General features: G+C 44.6%; 1 protein-coding gene across 5 annotated transcripts; it reads right to left on the bottom strand.

Moving 5' to 3' along the window:
- Positions 1 to 9112: 9112 nt before the first annotated feature.
- AP5S1 (adaptor related protein complex 5 subunit sigma 1) lies at positions 9113 to 12961 on the bottom strand. Of its 5 annotated transcripts, none has more exons than XM_040247879.1 (4): positions 12694 to 12787; positions 12125 to 12220; positions 11509 to 11685; positions 9113 to 10205 (listed from the first exon to the last, which is right to left on the bottom strand). In XM_040247879.1, the coding sequence occupies exons 3-4, from the start codon at positions 11679 to 11681 to the stop codon at positions 9776 to 9778; spliced, it is 603 nt and encodes a 200-aa protein (XP_040103813.1). In that variant the 5' UTR covers positions 11682 to 11685; positions 12125 to 12220; positions 12694 to 12787; the 3' UTR covers positions 9113 to 9775. The 5 variants fall into 5 exon arrangements, with proteins under 5 accessions (XP_040103813.1, XP_040103815.1, XP_040103814.1 ...); XM_040247881.1 differs by having other exon boundaries at positions 12125 to 12210; positions 12694 to 12772; XM_040247880.1 differs by lacking the exon at positions 12694 to 12787 and adding an exon at positions 12441 to 12682.
- Positions 12962 to 13560: the final 599 nt, after the last annotated feature.

Raw genomic sequence — 13560 nt, 5'->3', positions numbered from 1 at the left:
AGCTCAAAAGCATCACTTCTTCAGTGCTCAGCCTTCTTTATGAGTCCAATTCTCATATATATACATGACTACTGGAAAAGCCAGTAGTTTTTGACTAGATGGACCTTTGCCAGCAAAGTAATGTCTCTACTTCTTAATAGCCTCTCTAGGTTTGTCATAGCTTTTCTTCCAAGGAGGAAGCATCTTTTAATTTCCTGGCTGCAGTCACCATCTGCAGTGATTTTGGAGCCCAAGAAAATAAAGTCTGTCACTGTTTCCATTGTTTCCCTATCTATTTGCCATGAAGTGATGGGATTGGATGCCGTGATCTTAGTTTTTTGAATGTTGAGTTTTAAGCCAGCTTTTTCACCTCTTTCACCTTCATCAAGAGGCTGTTTAGTTCCTCCTTGTTTTCTGCCATAAGGGTGGTGTCATCTGTGTATCTGAGCTTATTGATATTTCTCCCAGCAATCTTGATTCCAGCTCCTGCTTCATCCAGGCCAGCATTGCTCATGATGTACTCTGCATATAAGCTAAATAAGCAAGGTGACAATATACAGCCTTGATGTACTCCTTTCCCCAAGGAGTGATCAAAACCATCCCCAAGAAAAAGAAATGCAAAAAGGCAAAATAGTTGTCTGAGGAGGCCTTACAAATAGAAAAGAAGAGAAGCGAAAGGCAAAGAGAAAAGGAAAGATATAACCATCTGAATGCAGAGTTCCAAAGAATAGCAAGGAGAGATAAGAAAGCCTTCCTAAGTGAAAGTGAAAGTGTTAGTCACTCAGTCTGTCCAACTCTTTGCGACCCCATGGACTGTAGCCTTCCAGGCTTCTCTGTCCATGGGATTCTCCAGGTAAGAATACTGGAGTGGATTGCCATTCCCTTCTCCAGGGGATCTTCCTGACCCAGGGATCGAACCCAGGTCTCCTGAATTGCACACAGATTCTTTATCATCTGAGCTACCAGGGAAGCCCTTAGTGAACATGCAAAGAAACAGAGGAAAACAATAGAATGGGAAAGACTAGAGATCTCCTCAAGAAAATTAGAGATACCAAGGCAAAATCTCATGCAAAGATGGGCACAATAAAGGACAGAAACAGTATGGACCTAACAGAAGCAGAAGATATTAAGAAGAGGTGGCAAGAATACACAGAAGAACTGTACAAAAAAAAGATCTTAATGACCCAGATAACCATGATGGTGTGATCATTCATCTAGAGCCAGAAATCCTGGACTGCGAAGTCAAGTGGGCCTTAGGAAGCATCACTACAAACAAAGCTAGTGGAGGTGATGGAATTCCAGCTGAGCTATTTCAAATCCTAAAAGATGATGCTGTTAAAAGTGCTGCACTCAGCACTGTTTATAATAGCCAGGACATGGAAACAACCTAGATGTCCATCAGTAGATGAATGGATAAGAAAGCTGTGGTACATATACACAATGGAATATTACTCAGCCATTAAAAAGAATACATTTGAATCAGTTCTGCTGAGATGGATGAAACTGGAGCCGATTATACAGAGTGAAGTGAGCCAGAAAGAAAGACACCAATACAGTATACTAACACATATATATGGAATTTAGGAAGATGGCAATGATGACCCTGTGTGCAGGACAGCAAAAAAAGACACAGATGTGTATAGCGGACTTTTGGACTCAGAGGGAGAGGGTGTGATGATTTGGGAGAATGGCATTGAAACATGTATAATATCATGTAAGAATCGAAATGCCAGTCTATGTCTGATGCAGGATATGACACGCTTGGGGCTGACGCGCGGGGATGACCCAGAGAGATGTTGTGGGGAGGGGGGCGAGAGGGGGGCTCATGTTTGGGAATGCATGTACACCTGTGGTGGATTCATGTCAATCTATGCCAAAACCAATACAGAATTGTAAAGTAAAAATTATAAATAAATAAATAAATTAAAAAAAAAAAAAAGTGCTGCACTCAATATGCCAGCAAATGTGGAAAACTCAGCAGTGGCCACAGGACTGGAAAAGGTCAGTTTTCATTCCAATCCCAAAGAAAGGAGATGCCGAAGAATGTTCACACTACCGCATAACTGCACTCATTTCACATGCCAGTAAAGTAATGCTCAAAATTCTCCAAGGGAGGCTTCAAAAGCACATGAACTGAGAACTTTCAGATGTTCAAGTTGGATTTAGAAAAGGCACAGGAACCAGTGATCAAATTGCCAACATCCACTGGATCATAGAAAAAGGAAGAGAATTCCAGAAAAACATCTACTTCTGTTCCACTGACTATGCTAAAGCCTTTGACTGTGTGGATCATAACAAACTGTGGAAAATTCTTAAGAGATGGGAATACCAGACCACCCTACTTGCCTCCTAAGATACCTGTATGCAGGTCAAGAAGCAGCAGTTAGAACCAGACGTGGAACAATGGACTAGTTCAAAATTGGGAAAGCAGTACATCAAGCAGTTGGCATTGGAATACTAAGGGACAGACCAGTTCCCCAGGGGTGGAAGACCTGGAACCACCCAGAAGGCAGAGATCTGAGTCACATGCAAGAGCCTCATGAACTTCATAGTATGCAGGCTCTCGCCTAGGTTAAGCTAAACTGAATTCATTGAGGCCGCTGTGATATAGTTTCTGCCTCACTGAAACATGAAATTCATCTTCAGGAAGTACTCTTTCTTTTTTGTGCTTTCTGGGATCTGCCATGTTAACAGGATTATGGAGAAAAAAGATAGTTATGCACGACAGGCAAAGGAGAGCCAAGTAGTGCCTAACTGAAATGCCTGAAAGGAACAAAAACAATGAAATACAATAGCCATTTAAAAATATAATTTAGGAAAATGTTTCTGAAATAATAAAGGATTTCAATCTACATTTGAAAAAAATCACAACAATGTTTATATTAAAAGACATATTCTATAGATAAACATGTCCCCTCCCTCTGGAACCTCCCTCCCCATCCCACCCCTCTAGGTTGTCACAGAGGACAGGCTTTGGGTTCCCTGATTCATGCTGATGTATACTAGAAACCATCCCAATGTTGTAAAGTAATTATCCTCCAATTAAAAATAAAATAAATTTGAAAATTAAAAAAAAATATTACAAATACAGAAAAAAAAAAAAAAACTAGAAAGCAAAGAATCCTTGAGGTATTCAGGCAAAAAGAACAAGTATAAAGGCCCCAAAAAAACTGCTTTTGAACATACAAGAATTCATGAATAGTGTTCCTAAGAATCGTACAGAAATAGGGAATCAGAGGAAAGAAAAAAAAGAAACTTTTTTTTAAGATGTGGATTTTCTAGAAAATATCAACAGTGAAAATACCAAATGTTCTGACATTTGTGAGAGGGAAGCATCAGTGAGAGGAAAATTCAAAACTTAAAAACTAATACCAATTTTTTTTTTTTTTTTTTTTTGGCTGTGCTGTGCAACATGTGGGATCCTAGTTCTCCAACCAGGGATTGAACCCACACCCCCTACAGTAGAAGCACAGAGTCTTAACAACTGGACTACCTGGGAAGTCCCACTCTGCACTTTTTTTTAAACCTGAACTATTTCACAGTAATTTTTAGCTTGTTAAATAAATGAACTACAATATATCCACACAATGTGTGTGTTATTCGCTCAGTCATGTCTGATTCTGCGACCCCACGCACTGGAGGCCACCAGGCTCCATGGGGATTCTCCAGGCAACAATACTGGAGTGGGTTGGGTTGCCATGCCCTTCTCGAGGGATCCACACAATGGATAAGAATAAGAATGTTATGCACTACTATAAAAACATCACCAGGATATACTGTTAAGGGAAACAAACAAGTGCAGAATCCTATATACACCAGGACTGTGTAAGAAAACAGAGCAGGAAGTATTAAATCGAATAAAAACACATACTTGTACATACGTACATAATGTACACATTTGCTTATATTTGTATAAAGAGAAACAGAAACATATGCAGGAAACCTAGAAGGCTATTATCCAACAAAGCAGAGAGTGAAACAAGGTAGATGAGGAGGCAAGACCAAGTTTTTCAATAAAAATGTTTTTATCATTTTGATTTCTAAACCATGTTACCTATTTAGAAAACAAAATTTAATTTTTTAAAATATTTATTTGGCTGCACCAGGTCTTGGTTACAGCATGTGGGATTTTATTTTTTAGTTGAGGCATGCGGGATCTAGTTCCCTGACCAGGGATTGAACCAGGCCCCCTGCATTGGGAGTGCAGAGTCTTAGCCAGTGAACCAACAAGCAAATCCCACAGAATTTAATTTTAAAAAAAATTTTCTTTTTAATTCAAGGCTGGCCAAAATGGGCCCACTAGTAGTCTGCCAAACATTTAGGAAAGAAAACACACCAATTTGTTAACATCTGCTCCTGAAGATGGATAAGCAGAGGAAACACTTCCTAACTCATTCTATGAAACCACCATTACCATAATACCACAACCTGACAAAAGCAGACAAGTAACTGCAGACCAATATCACTCATGAACACAGACGCAAAACTCCTCAACAAAATACTAGTAAATAGAATCCAACAATGTATAAAGAATTATACACCATGGTCACGTGGGATTTATCCCAGGTATGCAAGGCTGGCTCAACATTTGAAAATTAATTAATGGCATCACATCAACAGACTGAAAAATCACATGATCATACCAATAGACAAGGGAAAAACATTTTACAAAATTCAACATCCATTCATGATAAAAACTCTCACCAAACTAGAAACAGAGGGGAACTTCCTCAATCTGATAAAGAATGTCTACAAAAACCTACAAGAAACATCATACCTAGTGGTGAGATACCAGCTTTCCCACTAAGATCAGGAACAAGGCAAGGAATGCAATAAGACAAGAAAAGGAAATAAAAGGTAAGTAAATGGTGTGTGCTCAGTTGCTTCCATCATGTCCGACTCTTTGCGACCTTATGGATTATGGAAGTTTCCTGGCAAGAGTACCACAGTGGGTTGCCATGCCCTCCTCCAGGGGATCTTCCTGACTGAGCCCTGAACCTGCGTCTCCTGTGGCTCCTGCATTGCAGGGGATTTTTTACCGACTGAGCCACCGGGGGAGCCCAAAGTAAACTGGGAAGGAAGAAATAAAACTGTATTTGTTAGCATTTGATGTGATTATGAAGAAAATCTGTAAGAATCAACCAAAAAACTCTTGGAACTAATAAACAATCACAGCAAAGTTGTACCCATCAATAGAGGAGCCTTACGGGCTACAGTCTGTGGGGTCACCAAGAGTCGTACACAGCTGAGCAACTGAGCACACACAAATGGAAAACAGTACGGAAGTTCCCCTAAACACTAAAAACAGCATTACCATATGATCCAGCAATCCCACTCTTGGGTGTATATCCAGAGAAGACTTAGTTTGAAAAGAAACATGTACCCCTATGCTCACAGCAGCACTATTTACAATTGCCAAGACGTGGAAGCAACCTACATATCTACGAACAGATACATATAACTGAACCACTTTGGTGTACACCAGAAACTACTGCAACACTGTAAATCAACCTGATGGGAACCAACACCACAAGCCTCATCTAATAACCCAACTTCCCACAGCTTCTCAGGTAATAGGGTCTTCAATAATATTTTTAAAATGAATAATTACCATTCACATTAACACTCCAAAATGAAATACTTAAGTATAATATGTACAAGATCTCCTTGAAGAAAACTATGATGACAGAATCAAAGAACTGGGACTTCCCTGGTAGTCCAGTTGCAATGGAGGGGATGTGGGTTCAATCCCTGACCAGGGAACTAAGATCCCACATGTCAGAGAGCAACTAAACCCACACACTGCAATTACTGAGCCCATTCAATGCAACTAGAGAGCCTACACATCACAGCTGGAGTCCATGCACCGAAAAGAAAGATCCTTCATGATGAAACGAAGATCCTGTGTCCCGCAACAAAGATCTGACAGTCAAATAATTTAGTCAAGTAATTTTTTAAAAAAATCTAAGAAGTAAATAAGTAGTGAGATATTCCCTATTCATGGACAAAAGACTCAATGCCATCAAGATTTCAGTTCTTCCCAGCTTCATCCACATCTATTCAAGGCAATCCCAATCAAAATCCTAGCAAGTCATCTTTCACCTTGCATAACACCTAGCAGAGTGTCAGGTCCAAGGTAGGCTTGTGAAAGTGAAGTAAGCAAAAGTTGTGGTGGAAACCCAGCTCAGAAGTCCTGGGGCAAAAGTGGGAATACACAGAAAGTGCGCTGGACAAACTTGCATGATTAAGAAAACCCAAATACTAACTGGACATCTTGAACAGAAACCAAGGACTCAGTGACCTTACAGATGTGTCTCACCTCTGTCATTCTCTGTATATCAGTTTCCTCTACCTGATGGGAACCAACACCACAAGCCTCACCTAACCCCAACTTCCCACAGCTTCTTGGAGAAGAAGGTCTCACTCTCATCCTCATGGTGTGGTCACTCACTTAAGAGCCAGACATCCTGGAGTGTGAAGTCAAGTGGGCCTTAGGAAGCATTACTATGAACAAAGCTAGTGGAGATGATGGAATTCCAACTGAGCTATTTCAAATCCTAAAAAAAGCGATGCTGTTAAAGTTCTGTACTCAATATGCCAGCAAACTTGGAAAACTCAGCAATGACCATAGGACTGGAAAAGGTTTTTATTTCAGTTTTCATTACAATCCCAAAGAAGGGGAATGGCAAAGAATATTCAAACTACTGTACAACTGTACTCATTTCACATGCTAGCAAGGTAATACTCAAAATCCTTCAAGCTAGGCTTCTACATGAACCTAGAACTTACAGATGTACAAGCTGGATTTAGAAAAGGCAGAGGAACCAGAGATCAAATTGCCAACATCTGCTGGATTATAGAAAAAGTAAGAGTTCTAGAAAAACACCTACTTCTGCTTCATTGACTATGACTAAAGCCTTTGACTGTGTGGATCACAACAAACTGTAAAAAATTCTTAAAGATGAGAATACCAGACCACCTTACCTGCCTCCTGAGAAACCTGTATGTAGGTCAAGAAGCAATAGTTAAAACCCAACATAGAATAAAGAACTGGTTCAAAATTGGGAAAGGAGTAAGTTAAGGCTGTACTCTGTCACCTTGCTTATTTAACTTATATGCAGAGTACATTACGTGAAATGCCAGGCTGGATGAATCATAAGCTGGAATCAAGATTGCCAGCAGAAATATAAACAACCTCAGATATGTAGATGACAGCACCCTAATGGTAGAAAGCGGAAAAGAACTAAAGAGCCTTTTAATGAAGGTGAAAGAGGAGAGTGTAAAAGCTGGCTTAAAACTCAACATGCTTACTCCTTGGAAGGAAAGCTAGGACAAACCTAGACAGCTATTAAAAAGCAGAGACATCACTTTGCCAACAAAGGTCCGTATGTTCAAAGCTATGGTTCTTCCAGTAGTCATGTACAGATGTGAGTTGGACCATAAAGAAAGATGAGCACTGAAAAATTGATGCTTTCAAACTGTGGTGCTGGAGAAGACTCTTGAGAGTCCCTTGGACAGCAAGGATATCAAACCAACCAGTCCTAAAGAAATAAACCCTGGATATTCATTGGAAGGACTCATGCTGAAGCTCCAATATTTTGGCTATGTGATGTGAAGAGGTGACTCATGGAATGGATGCTGGGAAAGACTTAGGGCAGGAGAAGGGGTGACAGAGGATGAGATGGTTAGATAGCATCATCAACACAATGGAGATGAGTTTGAGCAAACTCCAGGAGACAATGGAGGACAGAGAAGCCTGGCATGCTGCAGACCGTGGATGACAAAGAGTCAGATATGACTTAGCAACTAAACAACAACTCATCCTCAAGTTCAGTTTGAAAAATAGGCAGAAAAGTTTCAGGCCAGCCAAGCTGGAGCCCTAAACCAAAGTTGAAGGGGCCTGTTTTTCTAAGAACACAGCCACTCCACCAGGACCACCAGCTTGGAGGAGAGGGGCAGGGGTGTCATAATGGGGGCCTCTGAGACATTTCCAATGGCATAGCTTGCCGCAGATACATACTGGGATCCCTTTAGGACTTCAAGGTCAAAACATAATTTGTGGCACCCTAGGGTGGAGAACATGGCCTTGTCCCAACAGTGATGGTGGTAGTGGAAGGCATGGCATGGCTGATGGCCTTGGCTGCGCTTGGAAGGGCAAAACTCCAACTACAAATGCTGCCTCCTAAATGAACACTGGTGGGTCCTTCCTGGGTGCCAAAGGGCAACTGACATTTGGTAAACATGAGACTGGGCCCACACCTGCAGATTGACCACGTTAGAGGGGCCCATTCTGCCCATGTAGGAAAGCCAAACCTCACAGGTCACAAGTAGATCATGAAAACAGATGTAACTGAAGTTTTGTCCAATTGAATCATTTTATTTTGTAATAGGTGTTCATTAAGTTGAGAGATAATGTTCATACTCTTAAAAAAAAATTATTTATTTGGCTGCGCCGGGTCTAAGCTGTGGCATGTGGGATCTAGTTCCCTGACCAAGGATCGAACCCTTAAGAGGATGGAGTCTTAAAACTGGACCACCAAGGAAGACCTCAACTGAATCATCTTAAACCATCACTAGGAACTGCTGAGTAAAGTCTCCCTTACAGCACTGGGTAGCCTGCCCCATAACTTTTTGGGCCTGACCATAGGGTAGGCCCAATGGCTTTTTGTTGGTATAGAAAGAACCAGGGAATTTGCCCTGGGAGCACCTCACAATCAAATGGAAGGGAACTCCAGGCAAACAACCACAGTCCTTCAACCCTTAGGTGGGGTCATTCAGAGGCAATTGTTGTGCACTGGGCCCCAGAAGCACTTGATGCACTAAGCCCCCTAACTACTCTTCTTAACACATAATCTGCCTCCCCTTCCAGGGCTTTCTGTGATCACCTCCAACATAAACTGCTTGTACCTAATCCTGTCTCAGGGATCCACACCAACTCACCACATTGTAGTAGAGGAAGCAAGTGCTACCATCCAAAGGATGCATATAAGGAGACAGAGGTGATAAGAAGGACAAGAGGTGGAGACCTCCCAAGAAGCCTCCTGAGGACATACTTGACCATGAAGGCTCAGACACCCAACTCAGGGCAGTACAGGAGGAGACGTGCATTAATGAAACTCACAGAAACAGAAGGTGAAATCACACACTCGGTGCTTTTAATTCAAAATGAAAACATCATCAGATCTCTAACATCCACCTGACACCACCTTCTCTCCCCATAGACTGCTGGTGGGCATGGGCTGGGCTCAAAAGGAGTTATGGAGTCTCTCTGCTGAACAACTCACACCTCTGTGAACTGTGGTAGGGCTGGACACCCACAAACAAAATCCTTGATGATGGTGCCTAAGTAGGTGCAAAGGCAGAGGCCAGCTCCCCAACTCTGAAAGCCTCAAGAGACTCCTTTTGCACTGTGATGACTATGGGTTTGGAAGAAGAAAGAGGGCTGAATCCCAAGTAGCTGTTCCTTACTACCCCAGCACTAGGGACTGGTGGACTGGGGGCTGGCTGGCAGGGATGGGGAAAAATGGGGTCGAGGACAAACAGGGCTGGCCCAATGCGGAGGTCTGAAGAAGTCACAAGGTAGCTCCAGACACAGGATGTTCTGTGATTCCGCCTCTCTGCCCTCTCCCCAGACCCCTTTTCTGCCAGCTTGTCCCAACCATTTGTCCTGAGTGTGGCAGTACACCAGAGCTGAGAGCAGGCTGGGAAGGAGGAGGCAGATGCCAAACTTTACCTGACTGTGCATCCCTTTAACACCATCTCCTTGACCTTGTGAGGACTCCCATCCCGGTGTGGGTCAGTGGGACCAGGCAGCACTGAATTCTTTCTCTAGACCCTGGACAAACTGGTCATTGAGGAAGAGCAGCTGACCATGGGGCAGGAAGCGGGTGAGGATGCCCTCGATGTAGTCAGCCCTCAGCAGGAGGTTGGCACCTCCTGGGACCAGCAGTCGGAGGTGGTCAAGGAGAAGGCGAGCCAGCAATCGAAGCGTGCTCTCCACCAGCAGCAGGTTCTCGTGAGTATCCAGCACCAGGGCAAAGCCTATAGAGAGCACACCTAGCCACACCACTGTCCGAGGCTCCTGGAAAGGGTCCCCTGGCGCCAGGCGGAAGACCCCACATGGGGCCTCATGAAGGGCAACCGGGTCATCTGAGGACTGGGGCTGCAGGTCCACAGCATGCCGGCCACACGCCTGCTGCTGCAGCTGGAACATGGACTCCACCTGCCTATGGAAAACAGATGGGTCATGGACTTGTCATCCTCAGGATCACCCCTGGAGCTAGGAGCTGCCATTATCCCCCTAACTAGATGTAGAGACTGAGCCCTGGAAAGACTAAGTGCAGTGACCCTGCCCAGGGCCACAGTACAGAAAGCATGAGCCCAGACAGGAATTTAGACTCCAGCCTCCAGGTCCTGAACCATTTCACTCTATGCAGCCAAGAGAAGGCAGCCCCTTGGGCTGGGAAGGGGCATCAGGGGAAGAAGATCCCTCCCCTAACTGATTCACAGAGGCCTCCTCAACATCTCAACAAGAGATGAGAAGTGGAGTATAAGCTACATCCAACCCAGGATTTCTGTAAACTCCCCACCGTCACTCCATCCTGAAGCCTTCTCCAAATAGAAAAGAAAAACCTTCCCCTTGGACATCCAGGCTTTTGAAATCACCCTCTGACCTCTCATGAAATCACCTTTCAATCTGGGCCACGTACAGGCTGCTCTTAAAGACATCTGTTTGGTTTTCTGTGCCACATAAAGGGGAGGAGGCCCAGGGAAACAAAGAGGTAACAAGAGGCTGGCCCAGGGTTGCCCCAGTGTTAACTCTGCACCCAAAATGCAGAGGGGCCAGGAGACTCTGGCACCTGTTGTTGGTTCAGTCTGGGTCTGGGAGGAAAAAGTCCCAGGCCAGCTACCCATTCTGGAACAGTGTTTCCCAACTGTATACTCTCTGGATCCCAGGCTTTCAGGAGGCCTTTGGTACAGATTCCCACAAACTACATTCTCTCTCCTCTTTAGGGACTCATAAAGCTTAAAGGCACACTAAGGGCCCTGTAAAGTCCTGCACTCAGAGCATGTTTAATCTGTACTGTTTACACTCAAATCCCAACTCTTTCATTTCTAGACTCTCTATAGCTCATCTGTAATCTTCAAATTCCTTTAACTCACTATATATTCATCTGTAAGATGGGAATAATATACCTACCTCAAATTACTGTTTCAAAGATAAAATGAGTTCATATACATGAAATACTCAGAACATAAAATGCTTACTACATACAGGCTAAATAATATTAACTACAAAAAAGTCATAGTAAATGCTAAAAAACCATAATAAATAATCATGATAATGGCATTATTTCTTTAACCCCTTTTCATGTAATACTTGTGAACAACCGGGAAGACTCTTTGAAAGCACTATTCTAAAAACTTTCTCTCTGCTTCTTAGTCCTCCTGTTTCTCTGTGCCTTCCCAGAAAAACTATCATAATCACTGACCAGGAAGCCCTGGGCCTGGGCTGGATGCTGTGGTTACCTGGCCACTGCCAAAATCTGCTCTTTTCGGAGAAGTCTGTCCCTCTCAGCACTGTGTGGCTGTGGGTCATTGGGTGAATTCTCGGCACCGAAGAAGCAGGAGTAGAGCACTCGGCAAAGGCCCTCCTCAGCCTTGGCGGCCCGCAGGGTGTGGATGAGGAAGGCGTGGACCATGGCTCTGCGATGATGACACAGAGAAGTCAGACACTTCAGTGAGATGAGTGTATGACCCCAGCAGGGGAGGCAACCACAGAAAGCGTTTGGCCTAGCTCCGCCTGGAGGGCGGTGTGGCTGGTCACTGGTCCTCCTTAGCCACCCAAGACACATGCCCAGCTCTGGCCAGCACCTCTGCCCACAACAGAGTCTAGTGGCTAAGATATCCTGGACAAGCCCAAAGCCAAATCTACAAACTGCTGGCCAGGAATTTTTAAAACTGTAAGTTAACAGAGTAAAGGGACACTGGGGAGATGCTCCAGACTGAAGAAGGCCAAAGACACAGGACAGAAGAATACAACCCTGGCAGAGAAATAGATAGCTTCCAATTACAGCATTATTAGGATACTTGGAAGCATTTAAATATGGATTACAGGTTAAATAATCATCTTGATCAATATTACCTGGTTTTGAATGTAGGGGAATGTCCTTGTTTTTAGAAAATACACACTTAAGTACTTCTAAATACACAGGTGAAGGAGCATCATATCTGCAACAAACTGAATTAGAATATTACGTATACAGGACTTCTTTATAAAAAGCTTATAAAAGAAATTTTATAAAAAGTTTCTTTCAGTCTTGAAATTTGTAAGCCTGAGATCATGTCAAAACAAAGACCATGCAATAGAAATAATGATGTCTGACTGGCTAAGTGACCAGCCCGGGATTGAAAGGTAGCAGGGATCTGTGACTAAGGGTAAATAGATCGTCAGTTTAAACCGGTTAAAAATGAAGGTTCCAGAAGGCGCTTTAAAACCTGAGCCCGAAGACCTGAGCTGACCTCCCATGACCCTCTAGCCACGAGGGGATTACGTCATCAACCTTCGCCACGGGCCTCGCGCAACCCTGAGGCGCAGTGCATCTGGGGGGTTGTAGTTGCTTGCCCCCAGCTAACCAACCGTGTGGGGTGGGGTGGGGCGGACTGAGTGTGCACCGCAACCCCGGGCCGCTGTCCTCAAGGCGTGGTACTCACCTTTCCTTTCGTGCCTGCAAACTTCTAATAACGGGCCAAGTCCCTCGGGAAAAGGAGCAAAATGGCGGCTGCACCTGGGCGCCTGCGCACGCCAGTAGCGGGCGCGCGTCCGAGCGTGACATTCTCCGGGTGGGCGAGGTCTCATTTCCGGAGATGCGCTCCGAGGGCGGGGTGTGGGCGACTTGCACCGTCTGACAAAGACCCCTAGCCCCGAGTTCACTGTGAGGCCTATGCTGGTCACTCGCTGACTGAGTACGCGAGGCTCCCACTGGTAGTCCTACACCAGCCGAGTCCCAGGCCATTTTCCCCGGCGGCCGCGAGGGGGCGTAGCGACCCGGCTTGTGGAGCTTCCGGAAGAGGCAGGGTCTGAAAGTGCAGGGCCGTGGATCTCAAACTGGCCCACGTGCGTGGGAATCCGCGATGTGTGTGAGCTTAGTCGCTCAGTCGTGTCCGACTCTTTGCGACCCCATGGACTGTAGCCTGCCAGACTCCTCTGTCCATAGGGATTCTTCAGGCAAGAATACTGGAGTGGGTTGTCATGTCCTCCTCCCTGGATCTTGCCAACCCAGGGATCGAAACCAGGGCTCCCGCGTTGCAGGCAGATTCTTTACCGTCTGAGCCACCAGGGAAGCCCCAGGGAATCTTGGGGGCACCTGTTAAAATTCAGGTTGCTTTTGACTTTGGCCCAGAGAATGAAGCCTTGGGGGAAAATAAGCATATTTAGGAAGTTGAGGGAGCAGGGCTTCTGTGTTGTGTGTTCCTCCGATGGGTTAAGACTAGGGCTTGGGGTGGGGGGTGCGGGGGCGGGAAGATTAGGGCTTGGCTTGGAGTGGGCCGATTAAAACTGGTCCCAATCCCATCTCCAGC

Source organism: Oryx dammah, unplaced genomic scaffold (assembly GCF_014754425.2).
Source record: "Oryx dammah isolate SB20612 unplaced genomic scaffold, SCBI_Odam_1.1 HiC_scaffold_10, whole genome shotgun sequence".
NCBI lineage: Eukaryota > Metazoa > Chordata > Mammalia > Artiodactyla > Bovidae > Oryx > Oryx dammah.
This window is presented reverse-complemented; position numbering and strand designations above follow the sequence as displayed.

Coding starts and splice junctions, on each gene's coding strand:
- AP5S1 (XM_040247878.1), bottom strand. CDS start 12,815: ATGTCACGCTCGGACGCGCGCCCGCTACTGGCGTGCGCAGGCGCCCAG. Junction 11,686..12,693: donor TTGCAGGCACGAAAGGAAAG/GTGAGTACCACG, acceptor TCATCATCGCAG/AGCCATGGTCCACGCCTTCC. Junction 10,206..11,508: donor CAGATTTTGGCAGTGGCCAG/GTAACCACAGCA, acceptor TGTTTTCCATAG/GCAGGTGGAGTCCATGTTCC.